Consider the following 27,815-nt stretch of genomic DNA (forward strand, 5'->3'; position numbering starts at 1 on the left):
GGTTTGGTAATATATTAACACCGCTAGTAAAAATACCAACAAAGAGTTCGCATTTCTTGTTTTCGTGAATACCTAAATGTGTGTTATTGTTTATTCCTTAAAGTAACGAGATGGCCACGGCAAAAAAAAATGTTTTTCCAGATGCCTTGTTGAGTAATAAAATAACAAACAGACACACCAGAAGACTTTTCTCAAACTTTTTTTATGCAAATATTGAGGATAATAAATAAGAAATCCGCGTAAAAAGTTTTCCCCGCCGAGACTGAACATGAATACTTTAAGGAAATTCGAGAATTTGGATCAATCTCATTAGACCTGACGACACTTTGCAAAGTTGGCAACTTCTTGTTGATGTATTCTAAAGTCTTCGCGTAAGTGTCGGGTTTTTACAAAATTAAAAACATTGTAGATTGATTAATAGTTTGATGTATATTGGGGCGCAATTTTACGTAATTCCCTTTGTCACTAGTAGCATTAGCAATAGGGGGTATTACTGCAATGTTCTGCCGCCAGAGTACAGCACTAGCGCCTCTAGTAAACCATAGAGTAACTTATACATACTGTGCCTTAAACTTATTTTAAACGTCAACTTCTATGAAATTTTGACGTACAAAAAATAACACTTGCACTGCATGGGCTATCAAAATTGCTGCAGACTTTTCTTGGTCTAACTCTATCACTTGAGTGTTCATGGCCGGTATAATATCACATACTGACCTTCAACGAAGTTTTGATTAACTAGTCATGGAAAAATTAAGTTTAAGTAGTTATTTCTAAAATGTATCGAAAAACAACATGAAAGTATAAAATAAATAAGTAATAAATAATAAATACCTGAAAATTACTATAAATAAATATATTCCAGTTGGTGATTTAGTTTTTCTAAATACGGAGTTTCCCCAGTGCGCTCAGTCACCAAACAAATTTCCTTTGAAGTAGATTTCCAGTAAATTTAGCACGAACTTGTTCAATATCTATTTATGATGCGGCCCAAGTTAACATACTTACATATTTATGATATATACCTATACAAAAAAACTGTTTTTTTTAACGGTTAAGTACTTATACATTTTTATTGAACAAGCAAGAATAAATAAGTGCTGACTTTTAGCGGTAAGCACATGACACTTAGCAAAGTCTAAGTGCAAAGAGAACTATTAGCTCCAAACAAAAAAATACTACAAGGGTTTTTATGAATTATGTACAAAATATTGGTGAGACGCTTATCACTAGTACCACGCATTTTTTTAAGGTTGATATTAATATTCACACTGCAAAAAGAGGCCTTTTTCTCTTTAATAATCGCAGTCAGTCTGATGGAAAAAATTTAAAGGAATATGTCCTTTTTGGCACATAAAATTCACATGCTTATTGGAAATATTGAATCATATATATTATTACACAACAGCCTTTTGAAAAATACGCAATGCAATACTTTGTACTTACCTAGTTTCTTAATAATTTTATTAACAATTAATACCATAAAAATACTTAATACGTATATGTTATAAATGTTGTATTTACTTATTAGACCAGCGGTGGAACAAAAATGGGTTTTGATAACATTAAAGTTTTTTCTTTTTTGATATGTTATTGCATGCATGTTAAATAACATTTATGTAAAATATTAGAAAATTATAGGTGGAGCGTTCGGCCATATTTAAATATTTCAATTTTGCTAAATAACTATGTAAATATAAAATTAAAGTTACAAAAAACTGTAACATGTTCAATAACACTTTAATTTATTCACAATATTCGGTTTTTAGAAATCTGGAACAGCTGCTTTCTGGTGAACGTAAAAACACGAATTACTTTGTCAATAAAGAATTAAAGTAGCTGATATTGTAAAACTACGATATTATCTATCAACTTAGTATACTTGTAAAAAATTAGAAATGTAGACAATGTGCTTGACTAGATATTGATTTCTGGTTAAGCAGTATAGCCAATATTGAATTAAAGTTTGTAGAGTTAATATTACACGGTCATAATAAAGATCTTAGTTCCCACACAAAATATTAGAAATATAAAATCACGGCGACACTAAATACTGATACGTAAGTATGCATTCCGCGCTTATATTGAGTTACATTTCAAACGCGCGGCGTTTTCGCGCGCCGCGCTGTGCGCCGTGGCAGGAGGCAGCGATCGACGGTGGCGGGCTAGCGATTAGCGCGGTGCCCGTAAAAAATACGCAAAACGTTTATAAAATTATTATAAATGGTAAATAGTTATATTGTTAATAGTAGGTACACTAATGGAAACTTACCTACACTTATTTATTTCTATATGTACTAGGGATTGCCCGCGGTTTGGTTTACGTAGAATTCGTTATCGTGTTAAGTATAGAAATAATAGATACATTTGAAAATTATTTTAGGTGCATTGTCATACAGATAACCACCCTTGTTAAAGTATTCTTCAAATTCAATAGACAGGTGTCATTTCAATATAATTTTGCGTAATTTGGTGCTTTTAGGTTATAAATGACTAGCGACATATATTTTTTGTTTAAGAGCGATATCCGATATATATATCTCCGATAATATTTACTTTATCATTTAAATCAATTTCAAACTAACGTTATTCAATATTTATCATTTTAAAGTCAATTTTACCAACCAACTGAGCTTTACGAGTATACCTACGGAAACAACTCAAAATTTGCATCAAATTAAATGCCACTCTTCTTATCCGTTTCGAACAATCAAGAGGGCCTTTACGAGCTGATGTAGTGAAAATTTTATTTAACCCGCGTCCCTTGAAACCTTCACTACTCTCGAGGTTCAACTTTACGAACCACTCGCTACGCTTGTGGTTCAATTTTAGAATGTTTCGCTTGTTTGGGTATCAATATTAGCATGATTAATCAACAAATTTTCCCCTTGTAAAACAAATAAATAAGGTAGGTGAGGTGCAGGCATATGAGGCCCGGCGGGTAACAAGGCCCAGCATTCAAAAATAGCAGTTGCTCCCTATTATTCTGAATTTGTACTTGTTGCTAAGAAGATCCACTGTCAGTGCAGGTAAAAAGGTCCAGTCCCGGGCCTTATTGAACGTATGAGATGAAATAATAGATTAAAATATTTTTAGATAATTTTGAATATTTTTAATCTCTCATTAATAAGGCCGATTTGAAGAAACTTCTATGAAATTATGACTTATAAATAACACCTTCACTGCGTGGGCTGTCCAAATCGCTGTAGACTTTTCTTGGTCTAACTCTAATAATTTTTCACTTGCTTTATTGACCTAAAGACGTTTTAAAGAATCAAAAAGTCTAATAACATTTAGACACTTATACTTTTTAAAGGCAGTAACTACTTACTTATATAGGTAACTTTTTTATTAATACATAGGTAGTTATTTACGATAGAAGTGCGAAAAATTGAAATTTTGCAACGAATGACGAATTTTAAAACACGGCCAAAGGGAGTGTTTTAATGTGCTTATTATAGCACCGGTGTCGTAATGTAGCACCAGGGCCCTATTTCACCAACGTGACATTGTTGCTGACGTCACAGGCATCCATGGGCTACGGTTATAGCTTACCATCGGACGGGCCTTATTCCTGTTTGTCACTATCATTGTATTATTAAAAAAAAAACTTTATTAAATCGGCAAAAAACAGGTATCTTTCTTGTTTATGATGATAATGATGACAATTGACACAAGATTTCAAAGAACTTTCGGTAATTCATGACAGTAAATGAGTTCTGTGTCGGAATTTCGTGACAACTGTCGTATTTCTTGTGACAATTGTCCAAGTCCCAGCCCCCCCTTTGCTACAGTCCAACCCGAAAGGCACCTTAGGTCGGCGCTTACGTCATTATTACCGGCGCCCTATTAACTAATGAAATGAAAATGAAATGAAAAATATTTATTTCGAGCAACTATGGACTCATACAGATTTGTTAGTAGACTTACGTTCCTAATGTTAGTACCTAATTAACTATTACAATATATATACACTGCTGGAAACATGCATTTCGCAGCAGTGTCTCATATACGGGCAGTCAAGTCTGTCCGCTATCACACACAGGATAGGGTTGGGGCTGGCCCGCACCCGGCGCACCAGGGATGTGCATCGTGCAAACTAATGCGGTGCTACGCGACGTAAGCGCCGACCGCCATATTCAACGTGGTTTGTCACATAGTACCCTGTAAAGGTATGATTCCAGGGATAAAAAATATGTTATAACGTTATCCAGCGTATAATGGAATTCATAAAAGTTTTTCTTTATAATTACTACAAGTAAATTTGTTCATATTTGCATATTATTAAAAAGGTAAATGAAAAGTAATTGAGCAATTTGATTACTAATTAATGTAATCACAATTGCAAATTACACAGAAAAATTAATTACATGTAATTAAATTTTATGTAATTAAATTACAAACATTTTAATTACGCCCAACACTGGTTGGTGGCAAACAACCACACCGCTCGTCTGATGGTAAGCGGTTACCGTAGCCTATAAAGGCCTGTGTCGTCAGTAACAGTGATGTCGACAAATGTCGCACCTGTCACGTTGGTGAAATAGGGCCCAGATGTACAGTAAAAATCATGTTAAAAGATAATACTAACTGTTACGAAGAAATATTTATACTGTAAAAAATTATCCCACCAAAAACATTTTCATGTAAAATGTTGCTAAGACGAAACCATAAGCCTAAGACTCGCACTGTTAAAAAGTTATCAGATCTCTTGTCGAGCCAAGCTTCAAACTCTACAAGCCCCTTCACTAACTCTACACCTTAGTCAAAATATGTGGCTTGGCTGTTTTGCTACCGCCACATGGGCATAAGGTGAAAAACTTATTATAATCATTATTTTTAGGGTTCCGTACCTCAAAAGGAATAAAACTGAACCCTTATAGGATCACTCGTGTGTCTGGCTGTCCGTCTGTCACAGCCTATTTGCTCCGAAACTACTGGACTAATAAGTTGAAACTTGTCTATAACCCAAATACATACATGTAAAGTAAATATGTAATATAAATTTAAATAAAGGGGTCACTTTTGAGATGAATGATAAATAGAAAAAAAAAAACTATATCTTTGTTATATATCAAATGAAGGGGCTCATTTTAGAATTAGAATCTCAAATATATTTTTTTCATAATTTTAAAATAAATAGTTTAGAAGTTATTTAAGAAAACAGGCAAAAAATTAACATTACCCTTATCTCCGAAACTACTGGGTCTTTTTATTATGAAAAAATACACATATTAGCTCTTTACCTATAGATGACAGGAAAACCTATTAGAAATGTGGAGCTAAGCGTGAGCAGGCCTATGGAACTCTCTGCGCGAGCTCGGATTAATACCTACGAATCTGCTCCCGTTCACGGTAGAAAAGCAAGCCAGTTGGTTGCCACACGCGCTCACGTACGCACGTCACCGCGCGCCGCACTGTCAATTTTTACGATACTTACACGGACGGCGGGATTCGGGAAATGAATTAGAGATGCACTAGATAAGAAATAGTAAAGATATGTGACGTTCCACGGCAAAAGGTACCATTGCCCCGACTGAATATTGGAGTGGCGATAATAATAAGCGTAAGCGCCAGCCGCCATAAGGTACCTTTTGCCGTGGAACGTCACATATCTTTACTATTTCATATCTAGTGAAGTCTAACGGCGCGATATCTTAAAGTTCGAATCGCGCGGGTAGTAGGTACCTACCTACTATTGAATTTCTTTAATTAAACATGTAATGTTTAATATGTGTGACAAATGTATAGATTTAGATATCTATCTATTTGAAATAGGTAGTAAATTTTTAATTTATTTTGGTAAATGTTTATTTTAACGACAGTAAGTTTACACCGGAAAGTGCCTACTAATTTTTGCTCTGGTTAACTTATAATTAATTACCTTTATTCATGGGGTTTCTATTATTTTTCTTTACTATGTAACATTAATCTCTATCTGGTTTTAAATTACACGAAGTTTTAAAACTAATTCTTGCTGGGATTATTGCGCGGTTTATAAAACGGCGTAAACATTGCGGTTACTGCAGGGACATATGACCTTTTAAAATGACTATTTCGCAAACACTAAAGCATAATCGGAATATTAGGTATAATTTAAGATTTAGCTTTCCTTTTATTTCACTCCTCTGTTTAAGTGGGTATTTATTTATCATTTCTAAGCGTCAGCAACCCTAGCGTTGTGCCGGTGCGCGCGGTGCGGGGAGCGGCGCGTTGAAGGTCACTCCATTGTGCTTTTGTGTAGGTATCAAAACGGTAGGTACTTGCGTTTTGTTTGAGAGATAAGTATCAATTCGTAAGAACTATTGTATAATCTGTGGCGTGAGTCGGACTTAAGTACTTAGTTTTTGATCCGATCCCTACGGGTTTTTAAAAGACATTTTACTCACTTTTCACTAAAAAAACATATTGTTAAAAATTGTGTAATGTACGGAACCCTTGGAACGCGAGTCCGACTTGCACTTGGGCGGTTTTTTTATTATACATACAATAGTTCTTGTAGAAACGAAACGGCCGAGCTACATACTTTGACTAAGGTGTAGAGCTAGTGAAGTTAGGGCTTGTAGAGTTAGAAGCTTGGCAAGAGATCTGATAACTTTTTGACAGTGCGAGCCTTATGGTTTCGTCTGGGCAACATTTTACATCAAAATGTTTTTGGTGGGATTTCACTTCTTTTTGTAAGTTGCTTATGACAATCTTCCATCCCCTAATTTAAAGGGTTGGGGGTGATTTACTATTAAAAATCCTGAAATAAGTATCTGGGGGCATCTGTTACACAATGTACTTCTTACTGATTCCCCATATAAACCCTTCACCCCGTAAGGGTAAACTTTGGGGTTGAAATCTGCCTTCAGCCCGTAAGGGTAAACTTTGAGATTGAAATCTATTCTATATCCTTCCCCATAATAATACCTATCTACATACCAAATTTCAACTAAATCGGTTCAGCGATTATTGATTCCCCATACAAGATTAAACCCCCTCATCATCCCCTTAAGGATTAAAAAATTCAAGTTTTTGAATTTATTTGTTGTTTGTGTACTAAAACTATCTTACATATCAAATTTCAGCTTCTTAGAGGACTTCAGGAAGTACCCTAAAGGTATTGATAATCATCAAGTGAGTGAGTCAGTGACGAAATCGAAGTTTTTAGATATGAATAAAATCTAAAGTATAAGAGCTATGCAATTGATATGCTTAATAAGTCCGAGAACTTTGTTTATCTAGTATAATCCAACCCCAAGTTATGAGGGTTCCAAAACACGACGAAGCGCTTCGAGAAAAGGTAGATAGTGCCCTTGCGCTTTGCTCGTCTTGGCGGGGGCACTGCCGTGCCCCCAGATGTTAAAACATAATAATAATAAAGCTTTATGTTTAGTGACTTTAGTTACCTACTATTTTCGCGTAAACTAGACAATTTTTATATCTTTAGTTAATAAGGCCCAAAAGAATTATTTTTAACTTATTATAAATATCCTCTTGTTGTGAAGTACCAAATATTGTTATTTGTATATGTATAACTCTTAAGTTAAAAACAATAAAATCTGTTATTGTCTACTGTCAAAATTATTATTTTTTGCGGGATTAAGTAATACCCTGCTAGTGTTCAATAAGGCCCACAATAGGACTTTTATAAAAGGTATATTTTCCAAGAGTATCGTAATATTTTTATAACTATTTTGGTATAATGAAGAAACTTCAATAAATAAGATACCTATTTGAGTGAGTTTTTCATACTTAATATCCTGTTTATTAAAAAAAAAAACATTTTAATTTAAGGTACGACACGGAATATACAATAAGGTGAGGTCACTTACCTTATTGTATATTCAATATGTATACGTGTAATATTGAGCAGTTGGTTTATAATATACATAATATGATATTGACGTTGAATAGGACAGGACATGACAATAGGAACCAGAAATAGGTATAGTCAGTCAAACCAATTTGTCAGTAAATAAAAACAAAAAACTATATTCATCCTTTTCTTTTGGGTGCTAGTACTAGTGTAAGTCAAAGATAGTATGATGATTCTCTCTATGTTTGAAATGAGACAGTCCTTTGACAAACTATGGTAAAAAATAGTTGTGAATATCATGTACATTTTTATTACAATTTCGAAATTCAAATGTTCTTCCTAATCAACTCGGCCACTAAACTAACTGATAACTTGGTATCCGATCCGCTAACTCGGCGAATGAATCGCCAATTCGCCAACTCTCCGAGCCGAGTCAACGCTATCAAACTGCTACTAAGGCCATTCAAAAATAAACCTTAATTCGAGAGCCCGAAGGTTCTTATATGACAAACAATACATTATGACTTAAAACTTTATGGGAAACAAAGGGACCCCTTTAATTTCACGTAATGTCCGCATCTAATTTATATATGTCCACAGTAAACAAACAAATGAATGATAAGAAAAGACAGACAGTGCTGTGAGCGGCAGGTGGGGCGAGGCGAGGGGCGAGGTATAGGTAGGCTATGATAGGGTCTCGGGCGCCGCGCCGGCGACACTGATGGACCAGCGTGGCGTATGTATGAATTTCGCGCCTTTTTAAATATATTTTACTATTACAATGCAAGCTACACACCGAAATTTCTTATTTTCCATAATATGGCTGCGTATATTATTTTATAGTAATAGACTTATTTTTACAGACTCTAATTCAATATTAGATATTATAGGACAAAAAACGCATATTAATTCTAAAGCATATATCTTATTCTTCTAAATTTTTAGCTTGCCTATTAACTTAAGAATTTAGATATGTTGTTGTGGATTTATTAAACTTTAATTCAATATCGACAAATTAATAAGCTAATTTGTAGTTTGACTAAGAAGCACGTTAAAAAAATTTCTAATAATTTTACATTATAAAGCGTCATACATATTATAAACGATGGAACTTAAACATTGCACTTTAATTCAATATTAAAAAATCATTACTAAAAATATATAAATACCTAATTTATATCTAACGCTCGTTCTAACTTTTCGTCATATTTTACAAATATGCTTAAAAATATGTCCCATGTCAGATAAGTATCACTTTTTCATCTTTAGAATTATCAAAACTTTTAGTGCAAAAATCCGGTCCCACTATTGGTCTATATTGCCTAATCACTTATTTTTTTACTAACAGAATTCAGGATATTATATTTCTTTAATAAATTAGTAAGGTGAGGCCCGCGGGTGCAAGTTTTATAACCTTAACAAAATACTATGTAGGTACAACACATTAAATGTCACCGCTTATAAAAACCTGCCCTATGGAGAAAAATGTATCTAATCCTCAGGGCATAAACATTACACAATTTCCTTCTAGTATACCAACTACACCGGCAGAAAACCAGAAATTCAATAAACATAAAAATGAAATGTGATAAAGCCGCGTATCAGTCAGAAGCAGGCGAGGCAATATTCTTTCCGACCCGAGCGGAATAATGCCGTAAGCGACGTGAAAATATATTTTTATTATTTACGAGTGTTTTATAATTTTCTTAATACACAGCTTATCCTTTACCACGAAGAGTTTTGTCGCTTTGGGTCTTCGGCTTTTCCTTAAATTATAATGGCTCTAGGGATCCGATGAGAGAAACTGGGGGCGGATCATGTATATCGAGTATTGGACGTTTTATTCAAGTGATTCTCGAGAGAAAAATTGTCTTGGAAATATACGAAAGGGTATGTTTTGAATGAATACTCAGTATGCATTATTGAATTCTGGAGGGCAACCTATTGTGAGATTTGTGAGAAGTGTAAGGAGAAGTTACAACTGCCAATGAAAAATAATAAAATAATAAAATATAATAAAATCCTTAAAAATTCTTCGTTATAGTTTTCAAAGGTATCGAGTTAAAATTTAAACCATGCTTATACTCAAGTGTAAATGGTCCCTTGAAGCTGTGAAAAAATCAAACTTCTAAGTTAACGTAAATACTTTATATGGCCATTTTTTTCTAGCCTCAAAAACAGATGTCGCTATTTACATACGCTTAATAATATTCACCCATAAATAGTTTTTTTTTTCTAGCCCCATAAACACATGTCGCTATTTACATACACTTGACTTAATCATATTTACCGAGTATTTACCCATAAATAGTTATTTTTAAACAAGTGTTTTATAACTATAGCTCTGCTAAACCCAGTGATTCCTGTGAACGAATGACCAGGGATGTTCATTCAGTAGAATGTTTCCTTTTATTGCCGCCAATCGAACAGCTCCCTTAACATGTCAGATATGAAGAATTGAGAATTGCAGGTTATGAAGTATGCAATCTAAATCTTCGTGCAAATTTTATAATTATTTTTTTTGTTATAGGCTGAACTAGTCGCAGTGGAAGGCAAGGAGATTGAGACACACTACGTTTTGGCTCGAGAGCGAATTCGGCGATGGAATTCTACTTCCAAGTGTTACCTTCTTGTAGAAAATCTACCAACACCTCTTCAGGTTAGATTATACGTATATTGAAATTTGATTTACGATATTTATCTTTAAGAGCATATACCTAGAACAAAGTACCAAATTATTTCAAAGTAGGCAAATCTGTTGAAAATCTGAACGATTTTGTTAAATCCCAGATGGTATACAATCAAAAATCAGCCAATTGGCTATCCAATCCTGTATCTGCTATTTAAAAACAGTACTGTACAGTACTGAACGTGACATCGAGTCCTTTAAAAACATTAAACGTAAAGAGCATAATAACATCCAAAGTGTACGCCTAAACATGCCTTCACCGTGCACCATGTATAACAGGCGGGCGGCGTGGCGAGCGCCAGCGTGTGGTCGTCCTGCGGTTGCCGGCAGCGGCTGCTGGCAGCCGTGACGACCGGCGGCCGCGCCGTGCACTGGGCGGCCGTTCCGGCGCGCGACGCTGCCAACAACTCCGACCTATGCCGCTTCAACTACACGTAAGCACTAGTTTTTTTAGCAAAATGACGCGTATTCAAAAGTGTACTTGTAAGATGTAATTGAGTAATTTTGAATCTGCAGTACATCACAATCATGAGTGACTTGCTGACTTTGTCCGTTTATAATTACCTAGTACTCCATATCTCAATTTCATTAACCCCATATAGGATAATTTACATGATAATGGAATTATCTTATTGTTATTGCGTTATTCGTTTATCGGTGACTCGATATGTATTTGTGACGAATGAGATGACGGGGGAAGTAATATGAGTGATAAACGGCGTGATTTCGGGAGATTCACTAGATACGAAATACCTAGTAAAGATAATCATCTTTACTATTTCATATCTAATGAATCTCTAATTAATTTCTCGAATCACGCCGTATGTTTGTACGAGCGGGCGTACTAACTGAGGTGTTGGGGTGTTGAGGGAAAGGGTTGAATACTATCAGACTACCACTATAGCCAGTTCTAAGTGCTCAAACTCACGGGCAGAGGAGCTTTACGTTATATACCCACACAACATAAATGTAGCATTCAATATTATGGATTTGCCAATCTGAATGGATAAGTAGATTTATTATTCATAGGTCTAAGTTTCTACATTTATGATCAGTTGAGAATAATAATTATTGTTAAGTACCTACTTTTTTATTTATCCTAATACATTTCCAGCCAGACACTGAAATAATTGCTTAACTTTCTTTACTTAAATGACATGAACGTCCAAAACAACTTTTATCTCTATCTCTTATGAAAATGGAATAAATAATCTACAAATTTGGAAACTAGAAAGTCATTACAAACTTTTAAATGGCGCTTACTGGCTGATAATAATTAGTTTCAAAAACCATTACCTTCAAGCTGAGCTTGCATAAAAAATTAGTTGATAAACTATTTTTATTGGAATCAAATTACATTTTACAGTCAGTTACAGTCCATTTGTGATAGTTTGGCACATACATGTTTAATCTTCCTAATAGTTTCTTAAAAACTGACTTCCTACGGGATATCATGCTTAAGAAATGCCGTTTATCTACGATATTATTCACTAATTATTCTATTCAAGTAACTTTGTCAAATAGTCAAATACATTAGCGCCTGTTCAGAAACATGTTTATTTCCCTACTTACAACTTTCTTGAAGAAACTCATATTAAAGCCCCTTCTGAAAAACCTAATTATAGTTTTAATAGATTCGTTTAAATTAAAATTCGCCCAAATCTCTCCATTCAAGGGTCATTAACTTTTTAGAATGTTCGTCAATTTACTTCGCCAAAATCTTTGCTAAGATTACGCCTGTTGTGTTTTTTTTTTCTAATTTCCTTTAAAAGTCGTTTTAATGTCCGCGGGAGAAACTCCGGGAAAACATGGCGTTTCCAACAACGTACACGGTAACTTTTCGTGTCGGTAGGAGTTAGAATTTCGCAAGAGTTTTAGACACAGAAGAACACAGGAAGTTTCGTGTTTAGAAGTTGGAAAGCGGACTGTAAAAACTTCCTGGAAGACTGCGCGAGGCTTAGTCTTTGTGATTTATATGTATTTCAAGGATCGCCGGGGTGGAGTATTTAAATGCTGACCTATTTATTTTTTCACGAGAATTGTAGGTACTATTCAGGGAACCGGGCGTCAAACATTTAAGTCAAGTGAAACATTATAATATAAACATTCCTTTTTTCTCGGAATCTGTTTTCGCCTACTACGCTACTTTATCACGGATATGAATTTGTTTTGTCGTGGTTTAGTCTGTTCGAGAAACGGAAAACGGTGAAAAATAGAGATAATACTCCTAAAAATACGTGTGATACCTCATTAGATTCGTAATGATGTCTAGAAAAATGTATTCGAAGCGTGTATTAGCACACAAAAAATTACAAAAGTTATTAACAAAAACACCATTTTTTTTTTAATTTTTCAATGAACATTTAATACCTTTAAAATTATATTTAATGTTACGTAATCGCTTTTTCACGCCGCGCGCGTTTCCCGAAAATGAGGCGCGGAGGGCTGTGTTCAGCGTTGAATAAAAAGTATAAATAATGGAGATACAGTTCTGCAAGTATGGAATGTTTGATTCAAAATATCCTCCTCTTTTATAATATTAATTTTGGTTTCTTAAATATTAATACTTTTTGAGATATTAGGGAAATAAAAAATATCTACTTTTTTCCCTCTTTTTTTGTTTATAACTTTTGATATTTGTTGTGTGCTAATACACGCTTCGAATACATTTTTCTAGACATCATTACGAATCTAATGAGGTATCACACGTATTTTGTGGAGTATTATCTCTATTTTTCACCGTTTTCCGTTTCTCGAACAGACTAGTTACTAATATCTATATGTGACGTTCCACAGAAAAAGGTACCTTATGAGGGTTTCTAGTTTCGGAGATATGAAATGTTTTGTAAAGAGGTGAAAAAATGCTCAATTTTTTTTTATTGTGTGATCTGAAACCTTAATGCGTAACGTTTGTTTACCTGTTTTTATTTTTGTTATAAGTTAGTTATAAGCCTAGTAATGTCGTCTCAGAGTTTAGTAGAAAAGGTACCTTATGGAAAAAAGATTGAAAATTCCCAAAAAAACTAGTCAATACGGGAAAAGAAGTTTGGTAGAGAACTGTATTAGCATTCTGCAAAACTAATTTGATAATTTCAGTTCTGGTTGGGGCGCCTCGCAAATATTATGACCGTACATAGACCGACATCACAAATCCAAGTAGCCTGCTATTATACCAAAGTTACTCTCGTCAAGTGTTTCTTAACTAGAATAATCTTCATTTGGTTTGGTCGCATGCAGTAAATCAGCCATTGGTTTGCTGAAAAATGCCAATACCCGACGCATTACCTTATGGAATATCTGAGGTCATTGAACCTCAATGCCGCTTATCTTCAATAGCAACCGAAATATATTATTGATAAGAAATAGACGATTTATACCATCTTAACCCCAAAATATTATTAGTTTATCCTAACTGTTCCATCATCATCATGCCTCATCATGTAACTTAATCACAAGGTACCTTTTCATTACATACAAATTATTGGTCTTTTTTAAGATTATTATGACGAAGAACTAATTAAATTTGGGGCAGTTTAATGTAAATTAATATTTTCTATTCATAAAAGATAAACTGTAATATGATTGATATTTTGTAGTGATGTATTATTAGATTTATTTCCATAAGGTACCTTTTCGTAAATGTATGGAGCAAATACTGTTATTGTTATGTAAGTTTAAAGTGGCATAAGGGGTTAAATATAGTATTTAGTTGGGGTTTTAGGATTTATTTCATTTGAATGACAGAATTTCTTTCATATGTGCTCAGAAAAATTGATTGTGTGTCACATTAAAAGTAAAAATATTCAATTTTGTGATTTTTTATGAAAAAGTCAGAAAATACATTTTCACCTCTAAATCGGTATTGTTTTTTGCTTAAACTGTCTGTCAGTGTCGTTTTCTAATAGATAAAATTTAAATCTTGAGAGCTCATTGCAATCAATCGTGAAAATGAAATAAAACTTTATTTTCAACAGATTGGTTAGTATACACATAAATCAGTCGATATCAAAAGTTTCTATTTGCATTACAGAACAAGTCGCAATATTTTTTTAATCTCAGATATATAAGGTATTATTATTTGTAGTCAACTATGTAACTTACTTCAGGAACATAGTTTTTTAGGCGGCTAAACTTAAAACTTCTCTATCGTAAAGTTGCTAATTTCACAACATTATTTTCAAAAAATCATATCTCTGTAACTACGCAACCTAGAAGGTTGATCTTTTGTGTTATCGATAGCTTATTTATTGTAGATTACTGGGGTATGCATAACTCCATACCCGCCATAAGGTACCTTTGACCGTGGGACGTCACATATATTAACATTGGCCCAGTGATTAAAAATTATATCATTTTCAACAAAATCTGAATTATAAAACTGAAAATACGGACATTAATTAGGTGGTAACTGAAGTAGCGTTTTAATTTTTTAGATCAAGAATCGTTGGAAGTCAAAAAGTTAAATATTATTAGGTATATCAGGTGGAAAAACCACTTTCGACTTTGAAAAGCAGGCAAGACGTGGTATTGATGAATGGGCCCCGTGGGGGGCAATAACTCTGTACCAATTTGCGCTCTATTCTACGACTGCCTCATAAACAGAACCCTATTAAAGGCATCTTTGTGAACCAACCGACAACGTTGGGATTTGGAAAAAATATCGGCTTTTCTCTGAACCTTTAGGTTCCTGAAATGAGGCTTTAATAGGAAAATGTGAAAAGCGAAATAAGCAACATTTTAGATGGAATTGGCCTTGGGTAAAAAAACTCGTTAAAAGTTTTTCTTTCCTACTAGTTTCCATTTTTTGGGAAACAGGAGATTGTGTTGGAGGTAATGATTATAATAAATTCGTGCTTATTTTTCTTAGGCTTACAAATTAGGGATGACCCACGGCTAGACCGGGCCGTGCCCGGGCCGGGACGTCCGACATGTAATTTTCTATGACGGCTGATAGGTGATCACGTGGTGCTTTCCATAGAAAACGAAGCTCCGGAAGCTCAGGCCCGGCCACGGCCCGGTCTGACGTGAGTCATCCTTTAATCTTCATTATACGTGTTGTCTTCTGCGTAAAACTTATTGTTATTAACTCTAACCTCTAATAAAACTTGGCTAGATCTATTTCTCCTCTTCGTAATAATGCTTTTTATTTAAATTCACCGACACAATTGGAATCAATTGTGACTTTCGAAAAGTGTTTAAAACTTTAGAAATTCTGATTGTATTTTATGTTTCCAATTTTCGAAATATATATCAATGTTTTGGAATTTAACAATCGCTAACAAATTGTTGCCTGCATCGATATTTTTACCCCCTTACTCTAAAAATATTTAGGTCGAACGAAAAGTTCAAATGCGAGCTAAAAGCATCACAATTGCTTAACACAGCGCTGACAGTGTTACGTGTAAAAGGCTCTTTATTCGAGTAATATAAAATGCAGGACCATAATGAAAGGATATGGGACTACAAATACGGCTTAGTGTAGAAAGTGTATAGGTACTTAGTAGATATGTGTGCAAAAAAAGTTCTATTATAAAGTAGTGTAAAATTCAGATGCTTACTTGTATTTATATATTTATAGTTTTCTTTCTTATTACTCAACAAGACAAGGGTACGACCAAAAATTAAAAGAAAAGTACCTACTATGTGTACAATTGTATATATAATTAATGGTTTTATCACAAATATTGTGCTGCCGCTGCTTAAATATGTACCTTTTATAGGCAATAAGTTTTCTAAGTAGTGGGAAAGAGTATAGATTATTTTTATAAACTACATTTTTGGCCTGACACCAGGTACAGGAGTATTCTCAATTGAAACCTCGATACTAGGCCAGCGGTTTCCGAAGCGGAAAAAAGGATCATTTTGCCGATCAACACGTTTTCCGTTAGTTCACCGATTTGAAAGCGTCTAAAAACAACCCATCGGTCCCCCGGAAACAGATTTGATAATGTTGTTTTTGGTTTGATATTGAACGTGTACCTACATTTAAAAGAATTAATATCAATGAACACTGCTATATAAATTGAACATTTGTAAATTTAATACCTAATTGAAAAAATGGAGTCAGGAACATCATACATAATAATTTGCAAATTGATTGATTGATGATAAGTACCTACCTATTTTAAGTATTTATATACCTTCAATATATTTAGGCAAAGTTATTTAATAGTAACAAAACCTAGCCTAGAACGCTGAGGTTCTAGTGGATTGATAGGCACCTCAAATCAAATCTTTTTAGTATGTACACACATACTAAAAATCCTTTTATATAGATAGTATCTAGTTTGATATCATAATTATATTATTTTTACAAAAATATTATCATGAATATGATTAGGCAATTAAACGCGATTTGTGAAGGTCCTCCACATAATATTTGATACAAAACTTCTCCACTATTTTCCAAAATACTTTATACTTTCCAAATTTACTCAAATAAGCGTACCGCAACATGCCCACCGGGGATAGAGCAGGCCTAATACAGACATAATTCACGAGATGTATAAAACTGAATACCCACCGGCGCTATACATCACAGCCCCTGTCAGTGAGTTGTGCCCGGATTAACATTTGCTGCCGATAAGTTTAGCTGATTTCTAAATATTAGTTTATATACATGCAAAACGTTGTACATACATTACGAATATTACGATACTGGATCTCAGCTTACACCCCACACAAAAACTTATAGAAGTATAGTACCTACTTTCGCCCACACTATTGACTGACAGTTTATAAACCTTATTACAAAACGCATAAGGTCCACCGCTGGACAGTTCGAAGTTGCTGTTTGTACCTAAACCACAGTTGCAAAATCTTTTCAATCATCCAGGTCACACAAAACAAAGTTATAGTACAGATCAAAGCCATATGTAACTCCGTATAAGATGAATAAAGTCTAAGAAAAGAACGTGCCTCGGAAATCAAGAAAAAGTCATTCTCGGATAGATGGCGCATTTTCGGCGCACCTTTGGCATTGGTCGGCTAGATGGCGTTGACGACACCGTTTTATATTTAACAATTTTAACACATAGGTATCAGTGAATGAACATGGGACAAAATGACATAAAAATAATAAAATCATTTATCCATATATATAATTTTTTTCGATAGTTTTATACGTTTTCATTTTGAGTTTTAGTCGTGTGTCGATAGATGGCAGTAAATTTACTGTGACTACAAAATTTACTATGACAGGACTCCTCTATACTATCTATTCTCTTTGGTACAGATAGAGGTTTTCAATAGTGGCATGCATGTAAAACATTGTATTAAAATTTAAAGTTAATAAAAACAAACTGAAGTGCATTATTGTTTGCCGTATACGTATTTCCTCGGAAACGCTCGTATTTGTCATGCTACTTCTGTCAACCTCAGTACTTATTGTACTGAGATTGAATGAAATAGCACAATCCGTTTGTGCAGTATAGTAAACCACAAAGAAGTTGCTAAACCTAAACCAAATCCAGGTTTGTCAAGCCTTAAGTATATCCCTACGTTTACTTACTTAAAACTGAAGTACCTTCAACTATTCTCTGGTCTGGCATTAATCTTAAAGTTGAACTTTAAAAGTAATTTAAGTTTAACGGACTTTAAACGCCAGGACGCCGCAAATGACCTGAAGTTCGTAAACGATGGATCATTGAATGTCGCCCACGCCTGCAGATGTTTGCTGTTGGTGTGTTTAGTTCAATAACTTTGTAAATGTAAAATCTTAATTATTATTTAATTATTTATTACTCAAATAAGTGACACAGCATTACTTACAGTAAAAATCAAGGTACTGTGAAACTACAAAAAAGGAATATAAGAAAACAAAAAAACTACAAATAAAAACCAAAGAGAAATTAAACATTAGACTGGGGCGACGACATAACAGCGTGGCTCCGTTGCATCGTCTGAGTTGGGTGCAGGATATTATTTGGGTATTCATTCATTTTTATGACGGATTAATCTATTCATTGTGGTATAAATATACGTAGCAATACCTATTGAACTATTCTTGCGCAGGTCAAACTATTATTCATTCTAACAACATGCAATACCTGTTTAGTAAATGTATCCAATTTCCAATTTCCAAAAAATTCAATATGTATTTGCAATATAAAAATATCGCCTGACTATTTCATTTATTAGAAGACGCACGCAGGTATATTAAAGATGTACAATTTATTTTTATATACATATAAGTATACTGTATACCTAGTTAGTAGTCATAAATATTAGTTCCAGTCCCCATATTTATTTGTAATATTAACTAATTAGGTACACAGATACATGTAGACAACAAACATGTCTGTTCTGTAATAATGGAGTTTTGGGCACAATTATTAATACCTACTTAAACTCAACATTATTTAATGATGTACGAGAATATAGGTCTGCCTAAACCATAGAGTAATATAAGTAAAGAAAGAGTGGTAACTCCATACATAAGTTTTCTTACCAATACGCGAGTTATTTCGTAGTCGACATCTAACGGCAAGTAGTGAAACTATCAGTACCCTTACTTAACACCAGATGTCACAAGTGTCGCTACTAACAAAAGATGTACTACTAAAACAACTTACAACTAATATTATAAACAGAGGAGTTGAAAATAGACTTCCAGTTAATCCGGTTATAATATTAGCTGAAAATTGTGGAGCATTAGAGTTTTCGTTCGCCGCGACTTCTATTGTCAACTAGCAGTACTGATAAATTCCGCTACTTGACGCTAGATGTCGACTACAAAATAACTCGCGTTTTGGTAAGAAAACTGATGGATGGAGTAACCACTCTTTCCTTACTTATATTACTCTATGACCTAAACATCAGTTACTCACACGTTAGTTGTTAGTTCACGCTAATGCGCCTAATTGTCCTTTAGTGCTACATACTATTATAATAAACTAGAACGCGATATAATTGCTTGCTCTGTTTGTTTGTGAGGCTATTAATACCAGACAGACATTAAATTTCAACAAATTGAAAACAAAACGATTTATATCGCAATGAACAGAAAATTCGAGAGCGAGTAATTAAAAAATGTATGTTCGCTTATTGCCTTTGTAGATTAAAAGGTCGAAAGTGTACTCGGTTCCCGGTACATGTACAATTGTACACACTTGGAACGTTTAAACACGACATCATTAATTTCAGCACCGATATATCAGCTTCCGTTTGGTTGGAAACGGATCATTCTTTATTAAGACTGATCGAAATAATAATTACATTTATTAAAAGGATATTCAAATTTTGCATCAACGTTATGTATTAAGTATTAACATTTAGATAGGGAGGTAGCTATACCTAAAGTTAACTACCTATTTAATGCCGCCACAATCTTGACTAGAGTCGGTTTATTGCTATTTAGAGACTGGTACTCATGCTTTTTAACTGACTTCGAAAATCCAAACTTCGGTTACATTTTTTTTTTGTTTTTATAAAACAAGGTAACAAGGGAACTTGTCTTGTTACCTCAGAAAACCGTCATTTCTCAAGCGATTTGGAAAATTATTTTTTCATTTGAAAGTACATATATATGTACTTACATATTGGTCCCATTAATGTCAAAATCCACTCAAAACTCACTCACTCTCACCTCTTCAAATTTTATAGGCATATGAAGTACGAGTATATAGCCGATTTTTGTATTTTCATAAAAAAAACAAGCCTTGACATAACATTCATTATTTTACGTCTTAGAGTTCATTGTAATTGTCTTGAGATGCACTATGGTCGTAATTAATTTGAAGTGCATTGTAAACCGTTTTGTGAAGTCGGTTTTTTTCTACTAAATATTATATTGATTTTAAAACTAAACCAATAATTTGATTAAGCAAAACACGCGTTACCTGAAATCATCCTTATTCATTACACAATACGAGATAAACATAAAAATCGTTTTACGAGGGAGCAGACGACGGTATATTCGAAAAATATATATATTTCTATATTGGTATCGGATTTATGGAGGGTTTTATTTCAAACGGCGAGGAGATCCAACAAAACTGTCTACCTATCAAAACAGAAGGTCACTGAATATTACATCTGCAAGAGCTAAAATCACCGCTACGAAAACTTACTTCAAATTTTGCTTAAATAAAATAGTATGTTCAAAATTAGCATGCAAAATTCTATTCTAGTCGTTAGGAAGGCAAAGTTATTCAAAGAATTTATCTCAAAAACCGTTTTCCTCTCTAGCCGGGACAATGGACTTAATGATAATTTTGAATTGTGTAATGTAGTGTTTTACTAAATTGCGTGGGTACGTATTTATCAACCGCTATCAAGTTTTCCATAATGGGAAACTTTAGTAGGTAATCGTAGTTGTCCAACCGTAGGCGGTCAACTAATACTATAGACTAAATATACAAAAGGGAGTATTTTAGCCGCTAAAATACTATTTTCACCGCCATTTTCAAAAGCACTTAGGTATTTATATAAGTCGTTTTATTAAAAACAGTCTTAACTCATAAACAATTTAAAAGCCCTTATGAAGCTGGTAAGTGAACATTTTCCTTGTGTATTTTATCCATATTAAAATTTTCCTACGCTGTAAAATGTCTACAATTATTTGGCATAGGTATGCACCAACTATCTGGAACGGAACCTCGACGGAAGAGGAGTATTGAAAGCCTAAGGTCTAACTGTAAGAAGTTTCCTTCCGCACCGCTACAGAAATGTACGTACAGAAAAGTCTGAATAAAATTTGGCTGAGTATCAATATAGAGTCTGTGTATCGCTACTAGAATCTAAAAGCCGCGTCGAAGTTAAATTTATATCTAATTTGATGTCACTCGCCCGTGTATCTCGCTAGTCGGTACCTACCTACTTATAAATATTGGTACGAGCGAGATGCGTTGCGAGTTATATTATGGCTTATACATAACTTTGGTTACCTTGGTTCACCAATACAAAGAATGACCGCCATATTTTGTATTAAAATAAAAATATCATGACATCACGGTGTGCCTTCTTTTCTTACTAGATATAATTAGGTGAACGTTATAAATTATTCTTCAAAAATCTCTATCTGCGGTATGTAGGAAAACTAAATGAATGAAAACAGCGGACTTATCTCAAAAAAGAAACTACCCTCTGGTTTGGTTAGTCAGATGACAGTCATGTTCATGAGATATTGAGCTAATTCTTAAAATTAGTTTGCCAAGCAGGCCCCCGAAGCTTCTTTAGCACATTTATTGCCACTAAGTGCTACGGGTTACGCTCGTAGCGCGTAGCCATGGCTTGGCCGTATGGAGCGCGTAGTCGCTACGAACAGAGTACCCGACAATCGGGTTGTTGGCCCTGAATGTGTTAACATACATCTGGGAAAGCGCTACGGTGAGAAGGACTATCTTTGTTATTGGTTAATACATAATACATTCTTTTTACGCAGGTTTCCTGTGACGGCAGATATGGCGCCCGTTAGCTCGCTGCTCGTCTACTACGTGACGGGAGAAGGCGAGCCAGTCAGTGACGTTGCCAGCTTCCATGTACGACTACTGCATAAGGAGGTAAGTTTGATGAATATGATAAGATAAGAGTGGAAGTAATCAATAGACGAAGATATTGCGTATCGGGAGATGACGAGGGGGACTCCGTGACATCATGACAGTAAATTTTTCGTATACCTGCATACTACTTACAGTAAGCCACATTGCCAACTTACTACACAACCCTACTTATTACTAATTGTTCTTTTGAAAATAAACTTATTTCTATTTCTATTCTTCCATAATACCTCTGAGATAGCAAAACTGTGCAGGTGGGTCATACTCATTTTATTGTATGCTTCACTCGTTCGCGTCTTTCTTCTAGGCATCGCAAAGTTAAGATTGGTTGACTGGTAGAGAATGCCTTAAGGCATTAAGTCCGCCATTTGTACCTTCATGTATTGTGCAATAAAGATTAAAATAAAAATAAATAAATAAGATAGTAAAAATCTTTTTTTGCTGCACCCGTTCAGGCGGAGTACATCTTTCAGAACTTGAGACTCAAATAAAATATTTGTGTATATTTCTTCTAAACATGTGACTTTTATTATATTGTCTTTAGAAGAGACCTTTTTCTGAAATATGTTTGACTCAGATATTCACTGTAATAGTATCGTGTGTGTTACAGCTTTCATCTCAAAACATTTTGTACCAGAAAACGGTATTTTTTTGTTAAAATAGACACGCGAAACGAAATAGGCATTCGTTAATTAACAAAATAATGAACGGCTACAGACATTCAATCCAATATACACTTTTCGACTCGATTCAATTAATCGAATGAGTTATTGGACTAAAGGGTTGTTTTCATTCTAGGTTCATAGGGAAAGTAATTACTCTAAATAAATCCATAATACCGTTAAATGCGGGCTGTAACACGCAGTGTGAAACATTTTATCGGCCCGATTCGAATAGGGCCCTTTAGGATACGTCAGATATTACGGCTAGATACGATATGGATATGTCAGGATTAGATTAGATTATGTTGGATTAGATAATCCATATCGTATCTAGCCGTAATGTAATATTTGACGTATTTTAAAGTTCGAATCGGGCAGTAACTATATAGGTGTCCGCTGAATAAAATCAAACGCAAATGTGGCTGAATATAAAAGGTAGGCTGAATTATTTAATCTATGTGGCAGTGGCATTTATCCTTTTGGATCCGGGTGGGTGATACACGTGCGTGTGACAGGGCTTTATCGGCCTGAAAACATATTTTGACGGCTAGCGCTTTATCCGTTTCGAAATTGCATAGTTTATTTCGATGATGCGATACCCATAATATCACTGTCAATTGTTTTATACACTTTATAACAATCAAAAGATTTTTAATTTTTTTGATGTAAGTCTCGACCTACCTCTGTAGGTAGGATGTTGAAATGATTCACAGAATTTAATTTGGAAATATATCTGTTGAACAACTGAAACTTATCAAAATGTAATTAAATCTTCCACCAGCAATTGAGAATGATTGCACAAGAAGCCTCCAAAGGCTCTTCGAGTGCCTTATTAGTCAGAGTACCTCCCCGAGACACTGATAACTAGGAAATATTAATAAAATGTCCAAGCAGAAAGGCCGTAACTGCCCCATTTAATTAGTCCTAATTGCCCCTTCCTTGATGATGCCATTCCCTGCGACAAATTTTATAATCGTCTGCGTACATCGCGGCTGTTAGCCTTATTGAGCTTTTAAATGGACGAATTAAACGTGGCCTTGGCAGCTTATTGCGTCGCAAAGTGCCTATTGCGAAGCTAATCGAAGCTAATCTATGGCTATTTAGTACAACATTTTCTCTAGCAGGTCAATTTGAACGTACACTGACATGAAAATGATACCTGAATTTACCTTAATTTTGCTGTCGTGCGTCTTGCTTGCACCAATACATGCTATGTAGGGACAAGTACCTACGAGCGAAGTACAATGCACAGTAGTAACTGAATGACATAATTTAAGAAATATAACAAAGCACTGTAATATGCGATGCGAACAATCATTTATTTGCATATACATTTCGTATTTCTTTAAACGTCTTCCTCGTTTCTTTGTGACTGAGGTTCGCGACCACGTGAGGTGCTTATTGTTTGTACCAAACCCAAACCAAACCTCTCTTTTCAATATTATTTTTTACCAATTTAATAACAGACTCCTATGTCAATCCCTAGCCGGCCTAGCAGGCCTTACTTTAAGTACTAAATCGATCCAACTTTTAAACTCTAATGTAACTAACTACATAAGTACCTACCAGTGAATATTGGTGTACCTACATACCTATACATATCTATGCTATACACATACGTTAATATAAGCTAGGTACCAATATAGCAGTAACCCGGCTTAATCGCCCAAGCTACTAATGAAAGGCAATTTATCGTCCGCTAAAGGCCACAATTAAGATCGCCTGTAATTCCGCCGGCGAAATCTGTACGATTGGTTTACTTGCAAATGTACCCATTTATATTCGTTAATAACCTTTTTTAATGCCTTAATATATTAGATATTAGGCATGTAACTTAATTTAGATGTTTGTTTTGCATTTATATGCCCATTTACATGGGTACTGTTAACATAAGTACTTATAGGTCTGTATTCCATAAATCTCATCTAACAGATGTAACTTAAGTATCAAACTAAGAAAAAGAACCTTAATTAATTAGGTTGGAAAGGAAAAAGAGTTCTAACCTGATTAATTTAGGTACTTATTTGTCTAGCCCAACCATTTAACTCTTTAGGTGAATTTGTGCTTAAATATAAAAATAATAGAAGTACTTTTTAACTATTCTTCCTATAGGGTATGATCTGGTATGATACATCAGATGCAAACTCCTCGTCTTATATATAAACATAAAAAGATCATCATCATCCTTCTGTATCGACATATATCGAAGACATATTGACTTTAAGGTACCTACTTTTATGCCCTTTTGGACGCAGATGTACTTGTTTAACATAGTTATACTCTAAAATAAATGGACAATTTTAACGATTTAACCCTGCATTGTTAACACTACAAAGATAAATAGCAAGTGTTCGGCAGGTCGCCGTGGCCGTGGAAGAGCGACGCTGGTGGTACCCTCGCGCCGCGCTGCAGCTGCGCGTGCTTGCGCCGCCAGACTCCACTATGTGTCTCATTGGCGCTCGTGCACCGCCTGACGCTAAATTTGACCCTCATCAAACGTGAGTACTGATGTCATACGTCCTCGTTACGTTTTAAAAAACGACTTTACTTACTTGACATTATTACTTGACTTCGCCGGCCCGGTGCATTTCAAACTCCAAATAATGCCTTAACTTGAAATTTGTATAATACACACCTTATTGCAACAAGAAAGGGAGTAACAATGGCAAAAGATTTCTAGATAAATTAAAATCTCCCGTAATCCATAAGCAGCACGCTCAATTTCCAAAAATTCTTAAAGAAAACTCAGAAAGCGCTTCATGAGCAGGATTTTCTAGTGACTAATAAATTTTCATTCACAATAAACTCCCTCGTTCATAATCCTTGTCATGATTTCGCGTCATTAATCGTGAGCTCGAAGATTTCACGTCAATGATATGATAGTTTCTTTTTATACCAGCCTCTCGAGACGAAAAATGACCTTGTTTGTGTCAGTTTTTATACACCATGAAAGAAACCCCGTGATAAATGCGAAGAATTGCTTCGGAAAGTCGTTTGCCGTTGTTGTTTTGGTATTGACTATCTATAGTATGCTGAATATGGATGGACCTTTACGGTTACCATCAGTTTGTCACTGACATAAACGCCGTCGAGAACGTAATTTACTTTCTATACATCCCGTTTGCACTAATATGCGAGTGCGAGCGAGATGTATAGAAAGTAAATTACGTTCTCGACGGCGTTTATGTCAGTGACAAACTGATGGTAACCGTACTTATTGCTGCTTTGTGACCAGATATTTACTCCATGAAGTTGGTAGTTATCTATATATCATAGTGTCGAAATATCGGGATAATTGTGTAATTTTAGTTATTTTTGCTTCTGCTCAGCTTAATATATTATCTTGTTTATGAATTGGTTACAATTGGAATACTTTATCTTCAAAAACAGCAAATTACGGCGATCATAGAGAAAACTTTTTTGTTGGAATAAATTTAATAAATTTTGAATTGGTTTCGATGTTATTATGGTGCATTAATAACATCGAAACCAATTCGAAATTTATCGATTTCATAATGAAATTAAAATCTCTGAAAAACAAAGGAATTTGATTTCTAATATCACTCGAGATGAGGTTTTATTCGAAATGAAATGTCATTTGGAAACAATTTGGACAAATCTCGCGTGCTACGTCATATCGGGCGATACTGCAGTTGGGTCCGACTCTAGTTTGTTTCTGAATTAAACAAAGGTTGCGTGACATGCGTGTAAAAGTTTTCATTTACCACCATTTGACGTTCAATTGGTCTTGTCGCTAAAATCAGTTTGTTTTGTTGTTTAGAAACTAACTATAGTAACACTTTTGTGGAAAACGAGCGATCGACGCCGCAATGCCGTTCGTAACATACAATTCCATATAGATCACACATCATAGAGAGCTTATAAGCCTTATTATAGGTATGTAGGTATGTGTGTAGATAAAGCAGTCTATGTAACTGTACATAATTAGGCATTAAAATACTTAGCCGTTCGTTTTATAAATCCACACTCGTATTTTAATGCCTATTATTATGTAGTAGTCTTTTACTACTTTTATGCAAATTGTACATTTTGGAACACAATTTTACCCTATTATTTAAACATTTATTAAACATTGCGAAAATATAACTACGTTCATTCTATTTGGGTAACTAGTCAATTTAGCGAATACCTTAATCTAGTACTTTGTTGGATGGAAGCAACGCTAAAACACTCCATTAACTAGTTAGACGAAAAAATATAACAATCATGATTCTTAGTATTTAGTATTAAGTTTTATTGTGTTGGTGTTTGTTTATTTAATTTAGTTTTAATAAATAAATAACATTTATTTTTCTGTAATATAAAACGGGAATCCAGGACGTTTACTGAAAACCAGTGCTAAGCGCTCATTAGTCGCACATTAAAGGTTGAAACATTTCAATCAAACGTAACGACAATACTGAGCGGCATTCAAAGCGAAATACATCATCTCATTTATGCGTCTCAAACGAGCTGAGTCGCGTATCTGTCACACGATTCATCTTCCTGGAAACATACGGGAGATCATTACGAATTAACTAGGGCGGCGGTTATTATTTTCCTTTTTTTTTAATAATTGAATATCATGGGACAATTTTACACAAATTGGCATGTTCTCATAACCTCATTTTAAAATACGTAGTTTATTTTATTGGTAGACACTGACATTTCGTAACAGATTAGGTATTTAGGTATACTTAAATACTTAGAAATATCCATAACCCTCATGTGCTTATCACACAAATATAATATGCTCTTGCCGGGACTAGAACCAACGACATCTAGCTTCGCAAGCAGGGTTCCTACCGATAAATTTAATACTCACTAAGATCTACAGATGTAGCTATACCACTTCCTTTGAGGTAATAACTACATGTTGGATATTACAAATTAAACTAATAATAGTCTTCGTCCACGACTTAGTCTGCGTAAAAATCATTATTATAAACTTTCAACCCCTAAATTGCCTACAAATTAAATAGAGAGAAGGCGATTTTACGAATATGTGTTGTAAAATTCACGGACTATATTATAAATTTTTATAATACAAATAGGAAACACGATGAGCGCCAATGCAAAATTATTCCAAATGTTTACACTCGCACTGTTTCAAAGCGCGTCTTGTTTGGGGCATGTCACTCGATTCATCTTCCAGTAGGCTTGTC

At 34.5% G+C, this 27,815-nt stretch overlaps 1 protein-coding gene and 1 long non-coding RNA gene across 2 annotated transcripts in view; both read left to right on the plus strand.

Moving 5' to 3' along the window:
- Positions 1–27,815, plus strand: part of LOC134803405 (uncharacterized) — a 351,777-nt gene that overhangs the window by 219,011 nt on the left and 104,951 nt on the right. The gene's annotated exons all lie outside the window — the stretch shown is intronic.
- LOC134803395 (C3 and PZP-like alpha-2-macroglobulin domain-containing protein 8) overlaps positions 1–27,815 on the plus strand; it is a 136,639-nt gene that overhangs the window by 69,675 nt on the left and 39,149 nt on the right. Inside the window, exons 7-10 of the mRNA XM_063776217.1 lie at positions 10,332–10,460; positions 10,770–10,924; positions 21,874–21,991; positions 25,009–25,148. Coding sequence (XP_063632287.1) covers positions 10,332–10,460; positions 10,770–10,924; positions 21,874–21,991; positions 25,009–25,148 — 542 coding nt within the window. The remainder of the gene's footprint in view (positions 1–10,331; positions 10,461–10,769; positions 10,925–21,873; positions 21,992–25,008; positions 25,149–27,815) is intronic.

Source organism: Cydia splendana, chromosome 2, assembly GCF_910591565.1.
Source record: "Cydia splendana chromosome 2, ilCydSple1.2, whole genome shotgun sequence".
NCBI lineage: Eukaryota > Metazoa > Arthropoda > Insecta > Lepidoptera > Tortricidae > Cydia > Cydia splendana.